Source organism: Tiliqua scincoides, chromosome 2 (genome assembly GCF_035046505.1).
Source record: "Tiliqua scincoides isolate rTilSci1 chromosome 2, rTilSci1.hap2, whole genome shotgun sequence".
In the NCBI taxonomy this organism is placed as follows: Eukaryota; Metazoa; Chordata; class Lepidosauria; order Squamata; family Scincidae; genus Tiliqua; species Tiliqua scincoides.
This window is the reverse complement of record NC_089822.1, coordinates 101,802,553-101,823,763: the sequence shown is the minus strand read 5'-3', so window position 1 is coordinate 101,823,763 and position 21,211 is coordinate 101,802,553. Positions and strand designations below refer to the sequence as shown.

Genomic DNA, 21,211 nt, shown 5'->3' with positions numbered 1-21,211 from the left:
TCTACTTTCTCACCTTGAAATTCTCAAAGAAGCCACCACCGCCATTCTCTATTTTGTCTTCATCCCCAGAGGCCAGGCCCATCATACTACGGCTACGTATCTGAAGCTCCTCATAAAGGCTCTCAAGAAGGGCGCTGCGGGTTCGTTCCTGTTCCAGAAAGAGAGTGCACATATATTAGAGAACAAACAGCATAAAAGTACAGGGAGACAGCATACAAGGAGAGAGCATGCAAATGAGTGAGTGAGCAGCAGGCAATGTTGTTTAGGTTAGTAACTTTTGTGAACCTATTTTGCAGAGACTATGCAAACTGTCCAGCTAAATGATGTATTGTAAATGGCTTTGAGTTTTACAAATGGTTTAGTCTTTACTGTGATTTATGGTTGTTTGCTGCTTTTATTGTTATATTTTGTATTATAGATTGTACTTTATTTTTAATTGTTAGCTGCCCTGGGTCTCTTGTATAAGAGAAAGGCAGGATACAAATATTTTACGTAAAGTCTGTGGTATCAACTAACATATTGGAAAACATTTGCTAGGTCACCTTGGACTATAGGCTAGTTCACATGACCACATTGGGGCATTGGTGATGTAGCTAGCATGAAGGCAGAGAGTTTCACATGAGAATGCATGTCACACAACAGCTTTGTCAGGTCTTGAACTCCAGAGATTCCATTAATCCCATTATCTACACTTGCCATCTTTGTTATCCAAATTAGCCCCAAGTAACTGTAGTAGGTATGCCCACTTTTCAGGCCAACCCAGCTTCCCATCCCCCACAGGGAAAAAGATCCACATGAGCAAGGCAACATCCAGCTGTTTTGTTCCTGCTCCCACTAAAGCCTCTTCTGTGCCATTGGCTTGGTGCTACCAGATAATGGAAAATAAAGCAACACACATGCTTTCCCTATGCTTGGAAAAAAACACACACGCTTTCTTGCAGTAAGTCTGCTTGAGGAAGACTCTTTGGGCACTAGATACTCTTTGAGCACATCTTTTCCCACTCCCTTTGATGTACAGCCCCCACCTTGGAATGAGGAGAATGAAGTTGCTGATCTTCTTGACTAAAATATGCAACTTGTCCCTCAAAAGGGCCACGGTGCCAGAGGATTGGAAGATAGCAAATGTCACACCGATTTTTAAAAAGGGAAGGAGGGGGGACCCGGGAAACTATAGGCCAGTCTGCCTAACATCTATACCAGGTAAGATGATGGAATGCCTCATCAAAGATAGAATCTCAAAACACATAGACAAACAAGCCTTCCTGAGAGAGAATCAGCATGGCTTCTCTAAGGGTAAGTCTTGCCTCACAAACCTTTTAGAAGGTCAACAGGCATGTGGATGCGGGAGAACCCGTGGACATTATATATCTGGACTTTCAGAAGGCGTTCGACAAGGTCCCTCACCAAAGGCTGCTGAGAAAACTCAACAGTCAGGGAATTACAGGGCAGTTCCTCTCCTGGACTGGGAACTGGTTGAAGACCAGGAAACAGAGAGTGGGTGTCAATGGGCAATTTTCACAATGGAGAGAGGTGAAAAGTGGTATGCCCCAAGGATCTGTCCTGGGACCGGTGCTCTTCAACCTCTTCATAAATGACCTGGAGACAGGGTTGAGCAGTGAGGTGGCTAAGTTTGCAGACGACACCAAGCTTTTCCAAGTGGTGAAGACCAGAAGTGATTGTGAGGAGCTCCAGAAGGATCTCTCCAAACTGGCAGAATGGGCAGCAAAATGGCAGATGTGTTTCAATGTAAGTAAGTGTAAAGTCATGCACATTGGGGCAAAAAAATCAAAACTTCACATATAGGCTGATGGGTTCTGAGCTGCCTGTGATAGATCAGGAGAGAGATCTTGGGGTGGTGGTGGACAGGTCAATGAAAGTGTCGACCCAATGTGTGGCAGCAGTAAAGGCCAATTCTATGCTTGTTATCATTAGATAAGGTATTGAGAACAAAACAACTAATATTATATATACCTGTTCATTTACCTGTCTCTTTTACTTTTAAGGAACTCAGATCTTGCCTGAATTTTACTGCTTTTTAGAGGAAGGCAAGGATACAAGTGTGATAAATAAATGAATCCATGAAATACTGGAAGAAAAGAGTCAGGTGTGTGAACATGGGCAGAACCATCCCTCTACAGCACAGGAGGTCCTCCTGTGACTGCCTTCCTCCAGATTCTACGAAGTAAGGACCAGCTGCTACTGCAAGACTACAAGCTGGTTGCAAATTACTCATTCATCTCACCAGCCGCTACTTAGCAATGTGCTTTACAGTTCTCTTCTTGAAGGAATTCATAAGGACCCAAAATGTACTCAGCCCTTTAATCCATTTCTGGTTTTCAGCAATTCAAAGTTAAAAAATATCCTGAAGGGGAATTGCCCAAAGCAATTAGGCAACTGCAATTAGGCAACTGCATAGCACTGGAAATAGCCCTAAAGTCCATTTTCCTATTACTCATTGACCCTGCATTTCATTTCCTGTCATTTCTTCCAGATGCCTTCTTTTTGGCACTCATACAGAACTTGGCTCCCAACAGATATTAACACAAAGCAAATGCAGGTCAAGACACCCACCTCCAGTTTGGCAAATTTCTCAGCATGGTAGCAACTGTACTCTGCGTTTATAAGCTTTGCCAGGATAAACTCATGGAATTCTGTGCCCTGCAGGAAGGAGAAGAAGAAGAAGAATCAGTTAGCAAGAAGATTCTGCAGGGTCCATTGTTAACATCACCCAGTAATATTGAACTGTTTTGGTAACAGAATCAAAAGAACTAAGAGCTCTGGGATGTTTCTTTACAAACCCAGCTTATTCATACTTGCATGTCAATACCAAATGTTAGGAACAGATAATCATACACAATTTCAAAATACTTCTCTATTCACCTCACTGGGTGGCCCTTTAGAGTCAGTCTATACATTCAGAATAATCATGTAGTACAGTGTTGCTCAAAGTTTGTCCTCTGCCGTATCACTTCACATGGCCCACATACTCGAAGTACCACCAGAAGTAACTGGCAATAACATCTGGGTTGGGAGGCCAGATGAAATGCACCAACACAAGTAAGAGGCTCAGGATGGATGGGAGGGCTTTTTCAAGCACAGAATAGCATGCTTTGGAGCTCTGCGCACTAAGTGCCCAATCCTATCCAGTTTTCCAGTGCCGGTGCAGCTGTGCCAATGGGGCATGCACTGCATCTTGTGGTGGGGCAGCAGTCACAGAGGCCCCCTTAAAGTATTGGGAACATTTGTTCCCTTACCTTGGGGCTGCATTATGGCTGCACTGGTGCTGGAAAATTGGATAGAATTGGGCCCTGAGCCTCCTACCGCTGTTTGTTGTTTCACATTCCTGGGCTTGCTACTGGACAGCAGGGGTCCAAGGGTCCCATGAGTACCACCAGACACTACCTCAAGTATCACTGGTGATACCTGTACCACTGGTTGAGAAACACTGATGTAGTACATCCCTGTTGTGTGCTACTGTTAACAATCCCTTTCCCCCATGCAGTCTACCTAGCCTCTATGCCCCATTTTAAGAGGAAACAAAAACCACTCCCAATATGTCAAAATCTAGCAAATTTGGGTTACCTTTCTTCCTGATGCATTATCTTTCTGCAGGCATGGAGTTCTTTTACATAGGGGAAAATTTAAACATATAGTCCTTCAGTTCCATTCAGAAGCTCAACAGAACCAATTGCATAATTTTTCTGAATCTATAGACCAGTTCTTAGCTGGTGAGCACAGAAACAAGAAGATGTTCAGATTAAGACTGTAAGCTTTCAGGCAGAGAACTGTCTACTTTTACCAATGTATACACCAGGTATACATTAGGCACTTTCACAAATATTGAAGGACAACGGTAGTAGAAACATACAAGAGCCACGGCTGAATCACAGCACTCATCTTGAGCTGGAAAAATACTTCCAAGTCATGTGTACCAGCACTGAAATTTTCAAAACCTAGGGTACTAAGTACCTGGGACTTTTCTAGCTCTAGGTCACTGCATGGAAAAGCATTATGCAACAGGTTGGAATATGGTCAACACTACCACCAAACCTTTAAGCCTTTATTTTTAATACCGTAGGGATCCAGCAGGTGCACGAACCTTTTTAAATATTGCTGGATTTGGGAGAGGAGGTCCAAAGAAGGGAACATCATCACGGGCTGTAACAGAAACCTGAAAACAAACAGAAGTGACAAAGTGATCAAGAGTAGTGGCAGAAAAGACTGCTTAGGGGGGAAAAGTCTGGAGGAGGAAACTGACCAGTTCTAACTTGTTGTCTGATGAAATAGCTTATCACAGTAGAATGTAAAGACCATTTTTATCTACAGTATGCATCTGAGATCAGCAAGAGTCAACAAACAAATCTCTTTCTTATATCATGCAGACTATTCAGAGACATGAAAGCAATAGTCATTGCTGCTCCAGGATACATGCCATCTAAAAAAAAAAAATCTCACTATGTTCTGTGATCAAACAGGCTTTGCAGCCAGATGTCATCACCTAATTTAATCAACATACTATGAGTCTAGAGCAGGGGTGTCAAACATATGGCCTGTGGCCGGATACAACCCATGGAACTTCTTCACGTGGCCCACAGAGTTCCAGGGCCACCCCCTCCAAATGCAACCAGAACTGTACTCCAGTAGCATCCAGAAGGTGTTCTGAGGGCCAGGCAGCCCATGTGCCATCATGATATTCTGAGGTCTTGGAAGGCCTTAAAACTTCACTACTGGGATTTTGGAAATACTAGAAGTGATGTTTTAAGGCCTTCAGAAGCCTCAGAACAGCATCCTGAGGGCCGGAGAGTCGGCACATAGCCTCCCTGGCTTCAGGACACCCTCTGGACACAACTGAGCACAGCGTTCAGAGGAGGCGGGGGACAGCCCTGGAACTCTGGACCTCAGCCCACCAGCCCTCAGCAGGTGCCATTAATCCAATATGGCCCCTGGGATGAAGTGAGTTTGACACCCCTGGTCTAAAGTGAGGTTACTAACAAGATGACTATTAAGCCGAATAGAGTCCAAGATGCTGAACCAGAATGGGAGCCCGTTAAACTAAGATTTTCACCCTCCATGAACAGGGATTCCCTTCATTTCAGCAGTCTTTCAGGCATGTGTAATCCTGGAGGGGGGTAGAGGCCGGGAGTTGTTGGTCTTTAATGTGGCAAATTAAGAGCATTCACGTGGCTATGCCTCCCCAGGCCTGGACCTCACCTCATGTCACTGAGATGCACCAATGGTTAAACAAGCTGCTACTTGGGGGGGGGGGGGAGCACTGCTGCCCAATCACCATTATTGCCACACTGATTATCTTCTTGAAAAGGCAGCGAATTATACTGGCACGATATACTACTGCAGCCATAACATCTCACCTGCTGTTTATTTCAGTATTTGTCCTGGATTCTTACACAGCATTAAAGATAAGCTTATAAGCTTGAATTGTTATCAGGATTGCTTTTTATTCTCTTTCCCAATGCTTGGCTGTATGAACACCAACAGTGACTCTTGTTGATGATATCAATAATCACTGAAGCCTATTTTGTACTCGTGTATAGATATCAGAGTACAATAAACACCATTTTCAGAGAATGGCACAAATATTTTCTATTACCCCTGCTCAGCAAAAAACACAGCAGGACATGACTGGAGCCTCATATTTCAATAAAGAAAGAATATGGAAAGAAATTTTATCCTGGTTCCTGTTTTGTCCTTCCCACTAGGACGAACGAGCACAAGTGGAATAAACAATGTATTATACAGGCAAGAGATTAACTGTTGCTCCATAATTCTTACTCCACAGCACTGCCCTGATCTAGCTGGCACCAGAAAACAATGTAACCATAAAAGCAGACTAAGTGTCCAATCCTATCCAACTTTCCAGCACCACTACAGCTGCAATGCATCCCCAACTGTTCCCTCACATTGAGGAGACCTCCATGATTGTCCCTCCACTGCATGATGCAGTACACACCCCATTGTTATGGCTGCATCATCACTGGAAAGTTAGATAGGATTGGGCCCCAAGAGATACAAGTACAGGTTGAGCCTCATTATTTGTGTGGGTTCTGTTCCAAGCACTCACAAAACACACTATAACAAATCAATTTTAAAAACAAAGTTTCTTTGCTCTGGTGATTTAAAAACAGCCTTGCTGACCTTTGTGATGTAAGATAAGAGTCATTAAGAAGACAATCCATCAATCAGTCGTCCTCCAAGCACTTACAAAGGCGCGTCACTCAGCCCCTCCCTTCACCAATGCAAAGTGATCACCTTCCTTTCACATGCTCAGGGGGAGGAAGGGGTCACCTGGAGAGAGAGAAGGATTGATGGATTGTCAGCCAGCTGCCCTCTCTCTCTCTCTCTCTCTCATTAATGAGGCTATTGTTAAAGCCTGATTGTTAAAATCAGTTTTTTAAACTGATTTTAAAGGGATGCATTTTTTCCCTTCTCTAGGAATCAGCACATTCCTTCTCATCTGCAGGGGCCATTCAAGTTGAGTCAAATCTGTGTATAAAAAATCCATGTATAACAAGGCTGGACCTGTAGTACAATAACATATTAGAACTTTCTATGGCTATGCCCACAGTGAATATTGACTGTGTGTATTTGCCTTGTAGAGAGTCTCCCCAAGGGTGTTGTGATGAAGCTGCACTACCACATAGGCATGCAGGAAGTTTGATGCAATCATGTCAGGGACGAAGGGAGTATTTTCATCCTGGAAGACAATGGCCACAATATCATTTCCAATGTGGCGCTTCCGCTGGAGCTAGAAAGGAACACACAAGAGAACACTAAGAGAAGTCACCCTTTCAAGCAGCAAATTGTTCAGCATGGCCTACTCAATCCCCAGTCTTCCATCTCAGTTTAAAACCCAAATTATTCTAAAAAACAACTTTACCAGTTCCAAAATCAGATTGCTATCTCTTCATTTCATTCACTGTTTGCTCCATCAACACTAAAAGATCCACCGGCTGCAAGAGGCTCATCTACCATTTTGTCTTCCTTATCCTTCACAATTTCTCTCAAAGTACCTGTTGGGTATCTCCCTCTGTGTAGGGCAACTTCGTAGAGACATGGAACATGATCTCCTTGCCCCGGAAATTGGTGTAAATAGACTCTGTTCCTGTCTGACCTCTTGTAACATCCAAGCCACCTCGGAAACTATGGAGATCAGTGCCACATATTTAAGGAATGGAAGAAAGAGAGAGAGAAGAGGACATTAGACAAGATATTAACACTTTAAGATTGCTCTAAAAGACTAGTTAGACACATGTTTTATCATGTAACTTTCCCCAAATGGGGCCTAGATTTAATTTTAAATAAGTAGTGGGGGGGGGGGGTGGGCTGCAAAATGATACAAAACAACCGGGGGTAGTACAGAACCTTTCATAGTTTACCTCTACTGTGATTTTTATTCCAATTTTATGCTACCATGCTTCCTTTTAAAGGGGAAAACAATTTATAGCAAGTCAACGGAATTTTTTGGGTTAAAAAATGGCGCACCAGAAGTGGAGGAGACAACTGAGATGAAAATCTCAGTAGGGGCAAACTACTATTTTTGCAGCCCCTCACAACTTCCTAATTGTAATTAAATCTAAACCCCAATTGGGCAAGTATATGTAAGTAAACACACATCTAACTAGATCCCAAGAGCTCCCCTAGCATAAGAAGCTAGTCACTTCAACAGTCACAGATGCAATACAATATAGATTGAGGTGTCAAACATAAGGCCCATGGGCCGAATGCGGCCCCTGGAAGCAATTTATCTGGCCCCTGTTATAATTGGGTTCTCCAAGCATGGTAATTGGGCTCTCTCATATCCTGAAAACGTTAACAAGATTTGCACATTTTCTCTTCTTTCATTTGTAGCTAACAAGTTTCTATGTGAGAACAAAGTGTTTATTTCTGGTCATCATCTGCGTAACTATGTCACTTCCTGCTTAATGATGACACTTTCAGCCCTCAGCAGGCACCATGAATGCAAACTTTGACCCTCTGTATGAAATGAGTTTGACACTCCAATATAGATGATTTAGCTGTAATGACATATAGTGCCAAAGAACATGAACGTACCCACGGAAATCCTGCAACTGGATCCTGTCTCCAAGGAGATCTAAAAACTCTCTGAAACCTACACTCTCCTCTGTATTACTGAAGACCTCTTCTTCTGTGGTCTAGAAAAACAGAGGGGTGAGAGAAGACTGAAGGAAAGCCATTTCTCATTCAAGCTCTTGACTTATCCTGATCTGATGAGGAGTACGATGGAAACAAAATCCAACCACTTATAGTATACATATGCGCGCGCGCACACGCACACACGCGCACGCGCACACACACACACACACACACACGTCCCTCATCTTCCTTTTCTTTTACTACCACCCACCTTCTTGGGTAGCAGAAAGTATTCTCTTCCTCTTTACCTTCTTTGAAAACCCATGGTCTTATTCCCAAGGACTGATAATGTGAAGCACATCCATCCTTCTCAGCAGTTAGCGTGAAGCATCCTTCTCTTCAATCACCAGTTACCCCTGCTAACTGGGTAGGAGGAACTTTTTCAAATGGATGCTCCTCTTTAATTTAGCAGGGGGAGAGTAATTGGCCCTCCTCACCCCAGCAGTGAGGCAGCTTTTCTAGTGGCTGCCTGCTCGTGTTCTTTTGCATCTTTTTAGATTGTGAGCCCTTTTGAGACAGGGAGCCATTAGCAAATTGCTTTGTGAACTTTTTGTTGAAAAGCGGTATATAAATACTACTACTAATAATAAAGCACATCTCTTCCTCTTCACTGGGGCAGCAGTGGGGCAGCTTTTTTGCACAGGGGCTTCAGCATCCTCCACGGTGGCTCCTGGAACCAGTGGAAGCAGCCCTCTCTCCAGAGGCTCCTCTCTTCTCCTGCCTAGGAAGGGCCTGGAAGCAATTACTCAGTTCCAAGGCCACAGGAGGCTTTGCCCTTTGGACGACATTCCACTGCAGGTTAGTAAGTATGGCTTAATTACGCCATACTAAAAATAAAACCTAATTGTCAATTAGCTGTTAATTGGGGACATGGTCTTTGATTGCCTTGTTACCTCCAGGATAAGTGCCCTTATCTCTATTATTATGCAGGTCAGTTGCCAGGCAGGAATAGGTTTTTTTGGGGGGGGGGGAGGGGGGAGCCTGACTGGAGAGCTCAGTGGCAATTTCTAATTCTGTGGTCTCCTTTTCCTTACTTTATTCTTAAAACATACAGTGGAGTTCTTGAGTGATGGGGCAGGTACTTATTGCTGCCACTGTGAAACGGAAGCAGCACTCCTGCCAGTAGATGCATCACGCACACCATTCCCCACCCCACCATATTCCCCCAAGACAGCAACTGTTACCCTGCACATGCCCGATCTCATCTGATCTCAGAAGCTAAGCAGGGTCAGGCCTGGTTAGTACTTGGATGGGAGACCGCCTGGGAATACCGGGTGTTGTAGGCTTAAACCATAGTCTTTCGAGACTGAAGGTTGCCAACCAACCATATTCCCCCAACACAGCCTGGCGATGTGTGAGATTGATGGGGGCAGTGGGGAGGAGGGAATGATACACAAAGCATCGATGCTCCTGCTGCTGCACCCAATGGCAGCTCAGTATCTCTTCTGTCATCTTGTCTGCCATTGCCTACTGCTCCTACCTCTAATTACTGGAGGGAGGGAGCCTGAGTGGGTGGGTGGAGAGGTAGCTAAAAAGGGATGGTAGTGCCCGGAAAAAGGAAGGCTAACTGAACTGGAGGATGGACAGAGGTTCCTCAGATATCTTTTTCCTGGTCTTTGAAAGAGAGGGACAACAAGTGTAGAGACAAGAAGTCTTTTACCTGTCCAGGTTTCTGGTAGATGACTCCAAATTTAAAGTTATTGCTGATGACGTGTTCATCAAATGCAACAATGAGCTGGGAAGCCTGGGAAGGGGAGAAACACTTTGAGTTAGAGGCTATCTCAGAGACAGAGACAGAGACAGAGAGAGAAGTTGCAGTTCGCCTACCTTGGGATACAGCACAGGGAAGAAGCGGTCAACATTCACATCTTCACACAGCAACTACAGAAGAAAGGAGGCGGGATAAGCCTTTTCACTGCAAGTGTCTGACTGTCTAGCCAAACCATAGGCATCATTACCACTGGAATGAGCTGTTGCACTCCTTGAGAGCTTGGGGAAAGTTCTCTTTTTGTTAGCTGTTACTCTGGTTTCCACACTGTCTATGACTGGACCAAGTTTCCCCAACACTTGGTGTCAAGATCAGATTCAGGTGACCCAGGTTCAGGTGACCTCACCAGCCAGAAGTACTGACAGAAAAATCTCTTGATACCCAAAAGTCAGGGCGATTGTCTTTCCTATGCAAGGAAATTCCACAACTTCCCTAAATAATCATAAATACAGCCTGCAAACTTCCATTGAGAGAAGGCTCCAGATCATTCCAGTAGGTCAGTGGTTCCCAAGCTGTGGTCTGTTTCATGTGGTCCATGAAACCCTGAGAAGTGGTCCCCCAGGTCTCAGGAAAAAAAAGATGACCACCTTTGATCACTTCCAGTGTCCCAACAAGTGAGTGCTGCCTCACAACCATTGACGTGTCAGCTGTGGATGTAGGTAGTCTGTTCTCTGCACTCTCTGGTGGTTCAAAGCTTACTGAAGTGCCAGCTGTGGGAGGGTCCATTCTTCACCCTTTCTGGTAGTCTGTGGAGGAGCACTCACTTGGTGAGATGCTTCCCCATGGACCATCAGAGAGGGCAGAGAATGGACCCCTTGTAGCTGGCATTTCCAGTGTCTCACAGAGCGCTCCACCATGGGCTACCAAATTGAATTGTATTTTTTGGTGAGGTGGAGATGGAAGGGGTTGCATGAGGTCCATGACAATTCCAATATTTGCCTCAGTGGTCTGCGGGATCCTAAAGTTTGGGAACCACTGCAGTAGGGGAATGCAGTCTAGACAAGAGATATAGGAGGGTGGGTGTTAGATCTCTCTTTTGTTAAGGGGCTCATCACACCAAAGGAAGTGTGTAAAAGGAGCCTACCATGAAAGATCTAGGAAGTACATACAAGGCAAGTGTAGCAAGAACAGGAGTGTTCAAAATTCCCATATTTTCTTTGAAAGTAAGCTTATGAAAAATAATTATTTTGCTTGCTTGTTTTATAGTCTTATCAGCAGCATACCTTTGCCATTTGGACAGCATTGGGGAATTCATTCAGGCAGGAAATAGGAATCAGGTCATGTCTGGTACTGGATCGAGCCCTGGCATAAAACAACGAAGATTAGAACTGGTAAAAGAAAATCAGGCAATGTCTCCAGTGTCCAGGAGGTGGTGCTGCTGCTGCTGCTGCTGCTGTCGCCCACCATCCCCTTTCAAAATCTGACTTTTGGAGGAAAGAGTAATGTGATAATTGTGCAGTAGAACAGCCAGTTTTTCCACTAAAGATGTCTCCCTATATGTTTCTTCCGAAATCCACAACTGAACCTTCCCAGGGCAGTCACTGAGAGAAGTTCAACAAAGGAGATGAAGACAGGCACTAGACCAAATGAGAAATCAGGGAACTGACACCATTCTCAAAACAAAAGTGAATCACCTGACCCTTCATTTAATGAGCCTGTTTGCGAGGTTTACCTGAAAGGCGGATTTACCTCAGGAGAAGACGGAGATTGTCTTGCCTATCAACTTGTTCATACTTCACCGAAAGGATCAAGTAGCCCAAAGCAGTGTCATTGGCATAAAAATTTTGATGCTCCTAAAACAAGAGAAGCTGTTTACTTCATGGTACCCAGAGACAGGACAGGTGGCTCAGTCACTCTTTCCCAAACAAAGACCACCAAGGAAGCTCACAGTGGTATGGCTTGTGGCTTCAAAACCAACTCTTCCTGTGCCACGTTCAAAATTCCAGCCACTGTCCCACACTGGCTCTCCTGACCATCAACTGCTCACCTTCACCCCAGAATGTAGTTTCACAAAGCAGAAGTGCTCTTTGACTTTAGAAATAGCCTCTTCTACTCATGCATGTGAAGAAGTGGCCTCTTATTCCCAAGAGCACATACCAAAATAAATGTGTTAGTCTTTTAAGGTGCTACAAGACACTTTAGTTGCTTTTCTTCTGCCCTGGAAAGCACTTTTTATAGCATTAATTTATAGCATTTATCAGTCTAGTGATTCTCTTCCCTCTAGGATGCATTATGAAATCTGGAATCTGAATATTCCTATGATCATTAATTGGGATAAAGGATTTTTTTAAAAAATCATTACAGAGTTACTTAGGGTAACTCAATATAGCTAGGAGTTTGTTGTCCCCATGGTTATCTTTTTCAACTTTAAGCTCATCATGAGATAAGGCTTTTAATCCTTCCTCTTGCATTTGATTTGCTGTTTTCAGTTTTCCCCCTACCTATTTAATATCACACACACACACACACACTCCTGTCTACAAAGAATTTCACTTCATGCATTTGATAAAGAGGAATCTATTCTACAAAAATTTATGCTACAAGAAGCGCTTTAATCTTTGAAATGCACAAAACTCTTTATTGTTTGTGATAATTAAGCAATTCATATCTTTATTAAGAGTACTTATATACCGCTTTTCAAGCAAGAGTAGTTTACACAGTAAAATCAATCAATAATGATTCCCGGTTCCCAAAGGACTCACAATCTTTAAACACACGCGCGCGCGCGCGCACACACAAAGAGAGACACCAGCAACAGTCACTGGGGGGAAAAAAAAAAAGACACCATGCCGGGGGGGGGGGGGGGAGACAGCTAAATATGAAACAAGTTTAAAAGGTGACTCTTTGCCCAGTTAGCAATAAGTGTAATAATTAATAAGCCCACTGGACTTTAGAGGAAGCTGGGAGAAAACTCTTCTGTTTGGGTACAGAATATTTTAATGAACTAGTATTTACTCTATGATTTGTAACATTGCAATAAATAAATATGGGAGCTGTCAGCCAGTTACAGAGCTGAATAAGAAGTTTTTTTTAACCAATTCAAAGCCCAATCCTGGGCTCCATGCCGTGGCTCCGTGCTGCCGTGGATTGTTGCAAATGTGCTGTAAGGCACGTTTGTGAGCTTCACCGCCGGGCTCCCACCCATGCTAGCCCAGCACCGGCCTGTGCTGGGGTAGCACAGGGCGATAGCCCAGCTTCCGTGGCTCGGCGGTCTCACGGACCGCCGAGCCACGGCACAGCCACGGTGGGGACAGGGAGGAGGCGTTCCGGGTAGGGGGCAGGCCGGCGGGGGGCGGAGAGAGGGCAGGGGGGATACGTGACGAGGAGGCGTGACACGGGGAGGGGGCAGGCGGGAGGCGTGTCGGTGGAGGGAGGGAGGCAGGTCCATGGAGTTCCGCTCCACAGGATCCAAAGCGTTCATGGAGGGCTCGGCGCCCTACACGAATGCCTTTACTTTACTGCTGACCTTTTGGTCGGCGGTATAGTGAGTAGCCCCATTGCAGGACTGCTTACCTTACCCGGGAGAAAGGGACAAAAGTCCCCTTCTCCCAAGGCACCTCCTGCAGTAGCCCGGGGCGCGCAGGATCTGGCAGCAGCTTTTCTCGGTGCCGCCAAGGCTGGGCTTAGGATTGGGCTGCCCATTGAAACAAAGATGGATATTTTTAAAGTGCCTTCCTCAGATAGTGATGGAAGCTTGAGAACTTGAAACTTTCTTGTAGCTCTTGGCCTCCGTGGGCCTCAGAATGACCAGCAGAAGCCTCCTGAAGCTACTTCTGCTCAAACCGGAAGTTGTCTGTGAAAATCAGAAGTAGCTTCCAGAGGCTTCTGCAACCCATTCTGAGGTCTGCAGAGGCCAACCAAGTGGGTCGCTGGCCAGGTACAACCCAGGAGAGACCTCTAGAGGCTATAGGTAAGTAATTGCGGAAAGTCTCTGGAGGCACCCATGTGGATGCTCTGTATCTGCAGATGGTTAAATCTGCAGACACAGGACCAGCAGATGCAGAGGGTCCACTGTAGTCTTTTTAAAAAGTGTGCCCTTATTGATTAAAATCAGCCTTCACCAGTTTAAGTTGACTGATCTACTCATTAAAACTTGCAGATTTTGTCCATTCAGACCTAACATTATTTTAATGCCTTAGGAAAATGAAAATTTATAGGCAGATCTTACAAATCATGCACAAGGCAAACAACAGAACGTGAAGATCTGGGATGACATTAATGAGCTTTAGACCTTCTCTTACCTTTCCCAGGAAGTGCCTACGGTAGAGCTTGGCTATCGGGTCACACTCCAGCTTCACTTTGCTACTTGAAGGGGATGGCAGGTCGTGTAATTCCAGGCCTGAGCTTGGCAGGCTGTGACAGGTGCCTTCGATCCAGTAACCCCCAAACTGGGGCAAGATAATGAGGGGGTAAGGCCACCCTCTCCGTAACACCTGTCAGAAGACAGCAATGGCGGTGGAGCAGGTGTGAATGGGGAGTCAAGATAGGAAAAACCTGAATCACTGGTTCGAACTGATGTCATCAGCTGAACTACAATGAATCAAAACCTTAGTTGAAAGTATAAGAATATCCCTGCTGGATCTGGCCAACGGCCCACCTAGTTCAGCTTCCTGTATCTCACAATGGCCCACCAGACGCTTCTGGGAGCACACAAGTCAACAAGACGTCTCTATCCTGCTGCCATTACATTGCACTTGGCATTCAGAGATAGGCTACCTCTAAAACCCAAAAACTGCATACAGTCATCATGACTTGTAACCTGTGATGGACTTTTCCTCCACAAATCTGTCCAATCCCCTTTTAAAAGCACCAAAGCCAGGTGCCACCACAATATCACAACAAGGAATTCCACAGAATAATTACATGCTCAGTGTAGAAATATTTTCTTTTGTCTGTTCTTACTCTCCAAGCAGTCAAGTTTAGTGGATGTCCTCCTGGTTCTGGTATTCTCTCTATCCATTCTATCCAACCTGTGCATTATTTTATATGTTGTAATTACGTCCACCCCTCCGGCACCTTCTTTCTACATAGGGAGTTGTCCCAGCCTGCTAATCATTTTGGTCGCTCTCTTCTGCACCTTCTCTAGTGCCACTAAATCCTTTCTGAGACGTGGTGACCAGAACTGGACACATTACTCTGGATGTGGCTTTACCATCAATTAGAACAATGGCATAATAATATCGTCCATTTTATTCTCACTCCCTTTTCTAATGAACCCAAACATGGAATCGGCTTTCTTCACAGTTGCCACCCCAAAGTCTCTCTTCTGATAAAAATCAAGTGTTTACAGGAGTTAAGCTCAGCATTTTAAACTGCAGCAATACTACTGTGATCTTATTTGTACTGGAAACTGAAACGAACAGAAGAACAAATCAGCCTGAAGTCACAACCATAAAGATCTGCCTTTTAATAAAAAGATCAAGCTTATACAACCAATTTCATGCGTATATTGATTTTCTTTAAAATTGTTTTCCATCTGTAATTTAAAAAAAAAATCCCAACACCTACTCCATAGAGAAGGTGTTTCTATCACCCCATGAATATAGCTGGCTTTTTTTCTGACAAACCTGCCTTGAATGCTGTTCTAAGAGTTCTAGTGTACAATGATTCACACAAACATGTGATCCACCTTTTTTGGTAACACTAGAATCAGAACTTGGCTGGTGTTCACTGAATGCACTTGAACTCAAAACCAAAATGCAATTGTTTTTGCAACATCTCACCTCATGGATGCTAGGATATGGAATATATTCCTCTTCTCTCTGAAAAAAACAAAAAGTCCATTAGGAAAGTTATGGAGCAAGGAGTCAGGAATCAGGTATATTGCACTGCTTCGGCTTCCTTCATCCCACCACATCTGTTACCTGGCTGAAACTTGCGGGAGAACTATTGAGTTCAAGACAATACTTATGGTCTGCAATTCTTTCATCTCATCTGTTCCTTTCATCCCACCACTATATAAATGGCTGGAAGGGAGGAAAATGACCTATAATTCCTAGCTTCTGGAAATACTGCTCTTCCCCTTACTTCCTACAATTCTACTTTCCCCAACATGATTTTGGCTTTCTGTCTACCACACCATCCTCTATTAGTTCCCATTCCATCCCCCCAGACTCATACAATGAAAACCCATATAAATGAAAGGTTGCCATTATTATTATTATTATTCATGCAGGAAAAAAATAAGGGGATATACTCATGGACACTATTAGGGATGTGGTTAAATCTGCCTCTATTCTTTTACTCCCTAGCCATTAACAAGATCAAGTTTGCCCCATCTGCATAGTCCCATCTTGTGTTCTGTTTGTAGGTCACTCTGAAGCGTGATGGAATACTGGAAGCCAGCTTTCCATATACAGAGACGATGTGTGAGTTAGTTTGCCTAATTACCATTTTTAATTCCAAAATTGCACAGGAGATTGTAATACTGGAATTAGTGAACGGAACTGACCTTTAGGGGAGCAGGAAGCGAACATCTTTGCTCATCCAAACGACTTCTCTAAACAAAGAAAGAAAACGAAAGGAGAGAGTGAAGCCCCACAGCCCAGTGTGTCTCTCACAACTACTTAATGTCAAGATCTTATATGCCAGTCCCTATCAACCCCCACACCATTTCAGAAGAAGGGGGTAAGGTTCTCCATAAGGTCAGAGGCCCTTTCTTGAACAGAATAAAGGTTAAACTGCAACAAACCCCACCAATACAATAACACAACACCTTAACAAGACCATTTGGTATTGTTTACAATTATATGCAATAATTTTATTAACAGGGCGATCAACATAAATCAGTTACCTTCTGTTGTTTTCAAACCACTGGGATTTGTGCCACTACAATGCATAGCTACCACTCAGGTGTATTTCATTAAAACACAGCCTTTGGCCTTGTGGTTTTTGTTTTGTACACAGTGTATCAGGTGGAGGCAAGCATTAACCCAGTGGTTCCCAAATTGTGAGCTGTGGCCTCCTAGCAAAAAAACCACCTCCCTTTACGGTGTAGAGCAGGGGTGCCCAAACCCCGGTCCTGGGGCCACATGTGGCCCTCAAGGCCTCTCAGTGCGGCCCTCAGGGAGCCCCCGGTCTCCAATGAGCCTCTGGCCCTCTAGAGATTTGTTGCGGCCCGCACTGGCCCGACACAACTGCTCTCAGCGTGAGGGCGACTGTTTGACCTTTTTGCGTGAGCTGTGGGATGAGGGCTTCCTCCACTGCTTGCTGTTTCATGTCTGTGAGGCAGTAGTGGCAGCAAAGGAAAGGCCAGCCTTGCTTTGTGCAAGGCCTTTTATAGGCCTTGAGCTATTGCAAGACCTTCATTCATTCATAGAAGTTCATCTTTAATATACTCATTTATGTACACTTATGTAAATTTATTCAAATTTTAAATGTAAATTAATTCTTTCTTTCCCCGGCCCCCAACACAGTGTCAAAGAGATTATGTGACCGTCCTGCCAAAAACTTTGGACACCCCTGGTGTAGAGAATGATAGCCCTAATGGGGAGCCACAACCAATGGCCCAGTGGGTCAAGGGAGCCAGTCAAAAAAGTTTGGGAATCCCCTTGCCCCCATCCTATTCCTGATCAGCAGTTGCCGCAGCAGCTATTTGCCCCAGGAGGGAACAATATAATGAATGGCAGCTTCCTTCGTGAGATAAAAAGTATACACACCCCAGTCTGGATGGGGACCAGGGCAGAAGCAAAGGCTGCCATTCACCACAAATGTGTTTAGTCACTTCTAGGTTGACCTTGGTCAGAAATGTAGGTGAAGTGGGAAAATCATATTGCATGGTCTGAAATACTGGGACAGAGACCAAATGCCTCTTTGTCCCCCAACAGGGCACCTGCACCCCTTCTACTGTGATACCGCCTCAAAGCTGTTGTTTTAGGAAAGATAATAGGGAAAGACTATAAGTGGTAAGTTTTGCTAAGGGAAATGTTTCCCTCTCACACAGGTGCTGGCATCACAGCATATACCTCAGTATCAGCTAAATGCATGGAAAGCCCAGACGTTTCCCTCTGCTCAAATGCTCCTTTCTGGCAGCTTCTGTTCAAAGTATCCAGGCAGCCTTCAGAGCAGAGTTCCAGTCCGCCTAGTTTTCCTCTTCCCACTCCAATTTCTTTTATCCTTAACTGTTCAAGAGGAAAAGCTAACTGTGTTCACTCAAGTATCAAGAGGCTACAAGCTAATGCAGCTTATTAGAGGCTGGGGCAGGGAGCAGCAGAGTTAGTTATGCTGGCACAAACTCACACCATGACAACCAAGCAACACAAATAGGCCCACCATGGGGCCAAGAACAGCACTTCACTGGACATGTCTCTCATGTCAGAGATGCTGCGCTATTGGCTTCCAACACCTAGCAACAGCTCTTGCCTTTACCAGGAGCCCAGCAGCATCAGCACTGCTGGTGTCTTGACCTAACCAACCAATCATAGGCTATTAAGCACCATTTATAGTTTTGGAGTCCATTGCCATCTCTGGGCCAGCTCAAAATGGAAGTTTAGCCTCCAGCAAGGGAAACAAACAATGAGACTCTCCCAGGCAAGACTTCAGTTCCTGGGAGCCTATAGTCAAACATACACCACTGGTGAGAAGTGAAGGTCAACTAACAGAACCTCTGTGGAAAGGACATCAGTAACAAGCAGAAGTCAGTCAAAAAAAGTTTTCTTTTCTAAGATCAGAGGAAGAACCTTGCAAGGGAACAAAAGGAAGCTGTACGAAAGGTCAAAGTTACAACAAAGGGAAGGAATAAAGGGACATTGATACAACAATAAGAAGCCAATACTGTATGACAATGCGGGGTGGGGGGGATGGACAGCATGTTCAATGCACATGTTGTGAAATTAGATTTGATTATGCTAGAGCCAGGCCCTGATGCAATGCTTAGCCAGTTTGCCTGGAATGGATAAAACAGGATTAACAACTTAATACTCTAAGAACCTCCTCAAATGGGAGCCTCTGCTGGGGCCCTCAGGACCATTTGCTTCAGAGAAGAGATCAAGTGTGACTGTTTCCTCTTCCTCCGCTCTATTCAAGGTGGTCAGGTGACCTTCTAAGTGCATGAAACCAAGGCAGGAGGTGGTGGCAGATCCTGAACAAGACTCAGGGAGGCGGGAATGCAGAGAATCAGTCAAGAGCCAAGGCACCTTTCGAGGTGCAAAACTGCTAACTGGGAATGTAGTCAACATTCCCTGTAAGGGGCCCATGCTGCTATATGTGCCCCTTTGCTTGCTGCATGGTGGGACAAGGCATCTTCTGGCTTTGGTGATGACATAATACATCATCACCAACTTCTGGTTCAGCCAAGCTCCAAGTTGCATGGAGCTTGGTTTCGAGCTACACAACCGAACAGATTAGCAGGAACAATGGATGTCGATCAAGACCTTCAAACTCATTTCATACAATGGGCTGAACAGCATTCATGGTGCCTGCTGAGGGCTGTAAGTGATGTCATTAAGCAAGTGATGATGACCAGAAATAAGCACTTTTTACTTCACTTAGGAACTCATTAGGTGTAAACGACAGAAGAGGAAATACGCAAATGTTCATACCGCATTCTCAAGATATGAGAGCACCCAATTATCCTAAGCGCCCAGAGATTGCTCCTCCAAAGGAAGCCGGAACCTGAGCTCTTCTGTAGCTTCTGGAACTCCATACCACTTCCAGTAGTGGGGCACAAGTACCATAACACATGGAAGGCAATTCAGCATCAGAAATCAAACGCATGATAGAATAAACAAACCTTACCTGCATTTTTTCAATCATTTCAAACAAATCCACAGCCTGCAAAGAAAAATAAGAACTCAATTTTCAAGGTCACAAAATCTAAATTATGGTTCCCAGGATGTGTCTTATTAAAATTAAAAAAATATTTACATAGCATCAATTTTTTAAATAAGAAAATTCCCTGTAAGTGGCTTACATAGCAAAATAGAATGACAAGATGCTTCCCTGTTTCAAAGCGGCTCACAATCTTAAAAAGACAAAAATGCAAAAGACATACCAGCAACAGAAGTTAGAAAAGACACTGTGCTGGGCTGAAAAGGGGCAACTGCTCTCCAATTCTAGATGAAGGCAAATCGATACTTAGATGGTGTCCCCTTGCCCAATTCACTTTCATTCTGTTATGACTTTTGCAGTATGCACATCCCTGCAAACTTCAATCCGCAAAGCTCCTCATAACATTGTTAACTCTCAGCCCTGCTGTTAAGCAGAATAATTCTGACCTTCATTGTTGCAGAAACAGGTATGAAGGTGAGACTTTGCATAAGTGTTAATGACTCAGAAACCAGACAGGAAAATAGTAATCAATTTGCATCATTCTAAGATCTCATGATTAAGAGTCTCGCACCCTTTTTCAAAAGTAAAAGCACTGCACTTAGAGGTTTGAAGTTTTATAGCAAGGTAACCCAAAGTGTCCATCAAGAAAAGCCGAATTCTACAAGGTGTATCTGAAATACAAATTAAACAAGTATAAGGCAAATTATGCATTCTTTTTTCCATAATTCTGTTTCTGCTACTCATAGAGGGGCAAGGATTATGCAGGTAGAGAAGGACCCCAACACCAGCCACTGGGACTTTTCTTCCAACGCCTGAGGTTTCATTATGCTTTGCCCACATACTTTCAGATGTTATCTTTGCAACCACAGGGCTAGTGGGCCTTATTTTTTAAAAGCAGATTTTCAGTTTCTTTTTCTCATAGGGAGAGGCCACGGCTCAGTGGCTGAGCATGTATTTTACATGCAGACGGCCACAGATTCCGTTCCTGGCATAAGGAGTCAAAATGATCTCAAACTGGTGACTGGAATAAGAAAGGTTGAGAGGCCAACAACAATGGCTACAAGAAGCAACTCAGTATATGGCAACACCACATGAAACAACATTTTGCTCTTGAACAGAATTATGGCATACATGCTGCCCTTTTGATATGGTCAAAAGGTAACATACACACACAACCGGATGAACTACCCATAGGCGTATGCATAGTTTCCAGTTCAAATTCACATTGCCAGCACTGCTCCTTCTGTGGTCATGGGCATCTGCCAAAGACAGGGAGAAGCAACAGCAGTTCCTTACCTTGTTTTGAACAGCTGGAATAAGGGCAGCCTGAAGGTCCTGGATGGGTGAGTCTAGGATGTCACCGATGCAGTGCTCTGCCTCATCAGACCTCCTGCACAAAAAGGGGGTCATTCCAATTCATCACCTCAGAGCTTAATAGAATCCCCAAAGCAACAAATACATGTAAGAGTTCTCTGTTTGCAAAGTCTTCTTGCCCCCCCCAAT

General features: G+C 44.3%; 1 protein-coding gene and 1 pseudogene across 1 annotated transcript in view; one reads left to right on the top strand and one right to left on the bottom strand.

Annotated features, from left to right (window-relative positions):
* LOC136642116 (rap1 GTPase-activating protein 1-like) overlaps positions 1-19,693 on the bottom strand; it is a 35,985-nt gene extending 16,292 nt beyond the window's left edge. The window contains exons 1-14 of the mRNA XM_066618349.1: positions 19,676-19,693; positions 16,392-16,439; positions 15,664-15,702; positions 14,182-14,373; positions 11,630-11,733; positions 11,164-11,242; positions 10,000-10,053; positions 9,833-9,916; positions 8,071-8,171; positions 7,029-7,158; positions 6,608-6,763; positions 4,100-4,171; positions 2,572-2,658; positions 14-148 (exon numbers count right to left, since the gene is read on the bottom strand). Coding sequence (XP_066474446.1) covers positions 14-148; positions 2,572-2,658; positions 4,100-4,171; positions 6,608-6,763; positions 7,029-7,158; positions 8,071-8,171; positions 9,833-9,916; positions 10,000-10,053; positions 11,164-11,242; positions 11,630-11,733; positions 14,182-14,373; positions 15,664-15,702; positions 16,392-16,439; positions 19,676-19,693 — 1,299 coding nt within the window. The remainder of the gene's footprint in view (positions 1-13; positions 149-2,571; positions 2,659-4,099; positions 4,172-6,607; positions 6,764-7,028; positions 7,159-8,070; positions 8,172-9,832; positions 9,917-9,999; positions 10,054-11,163; positions 11,243-11,629; positions 11,734-14,181; positions 14,374-15,663; positions 15,703-16,391; positions 16,440-19,675) is intronic.
* On the top strand, positions 9,342-9,458 carry LOC136642325 (5S ribosomal RNA; annotated as a pseudogene).
* Positions 19,694-21,211: the final 1,518 nt, after the last annotated feature.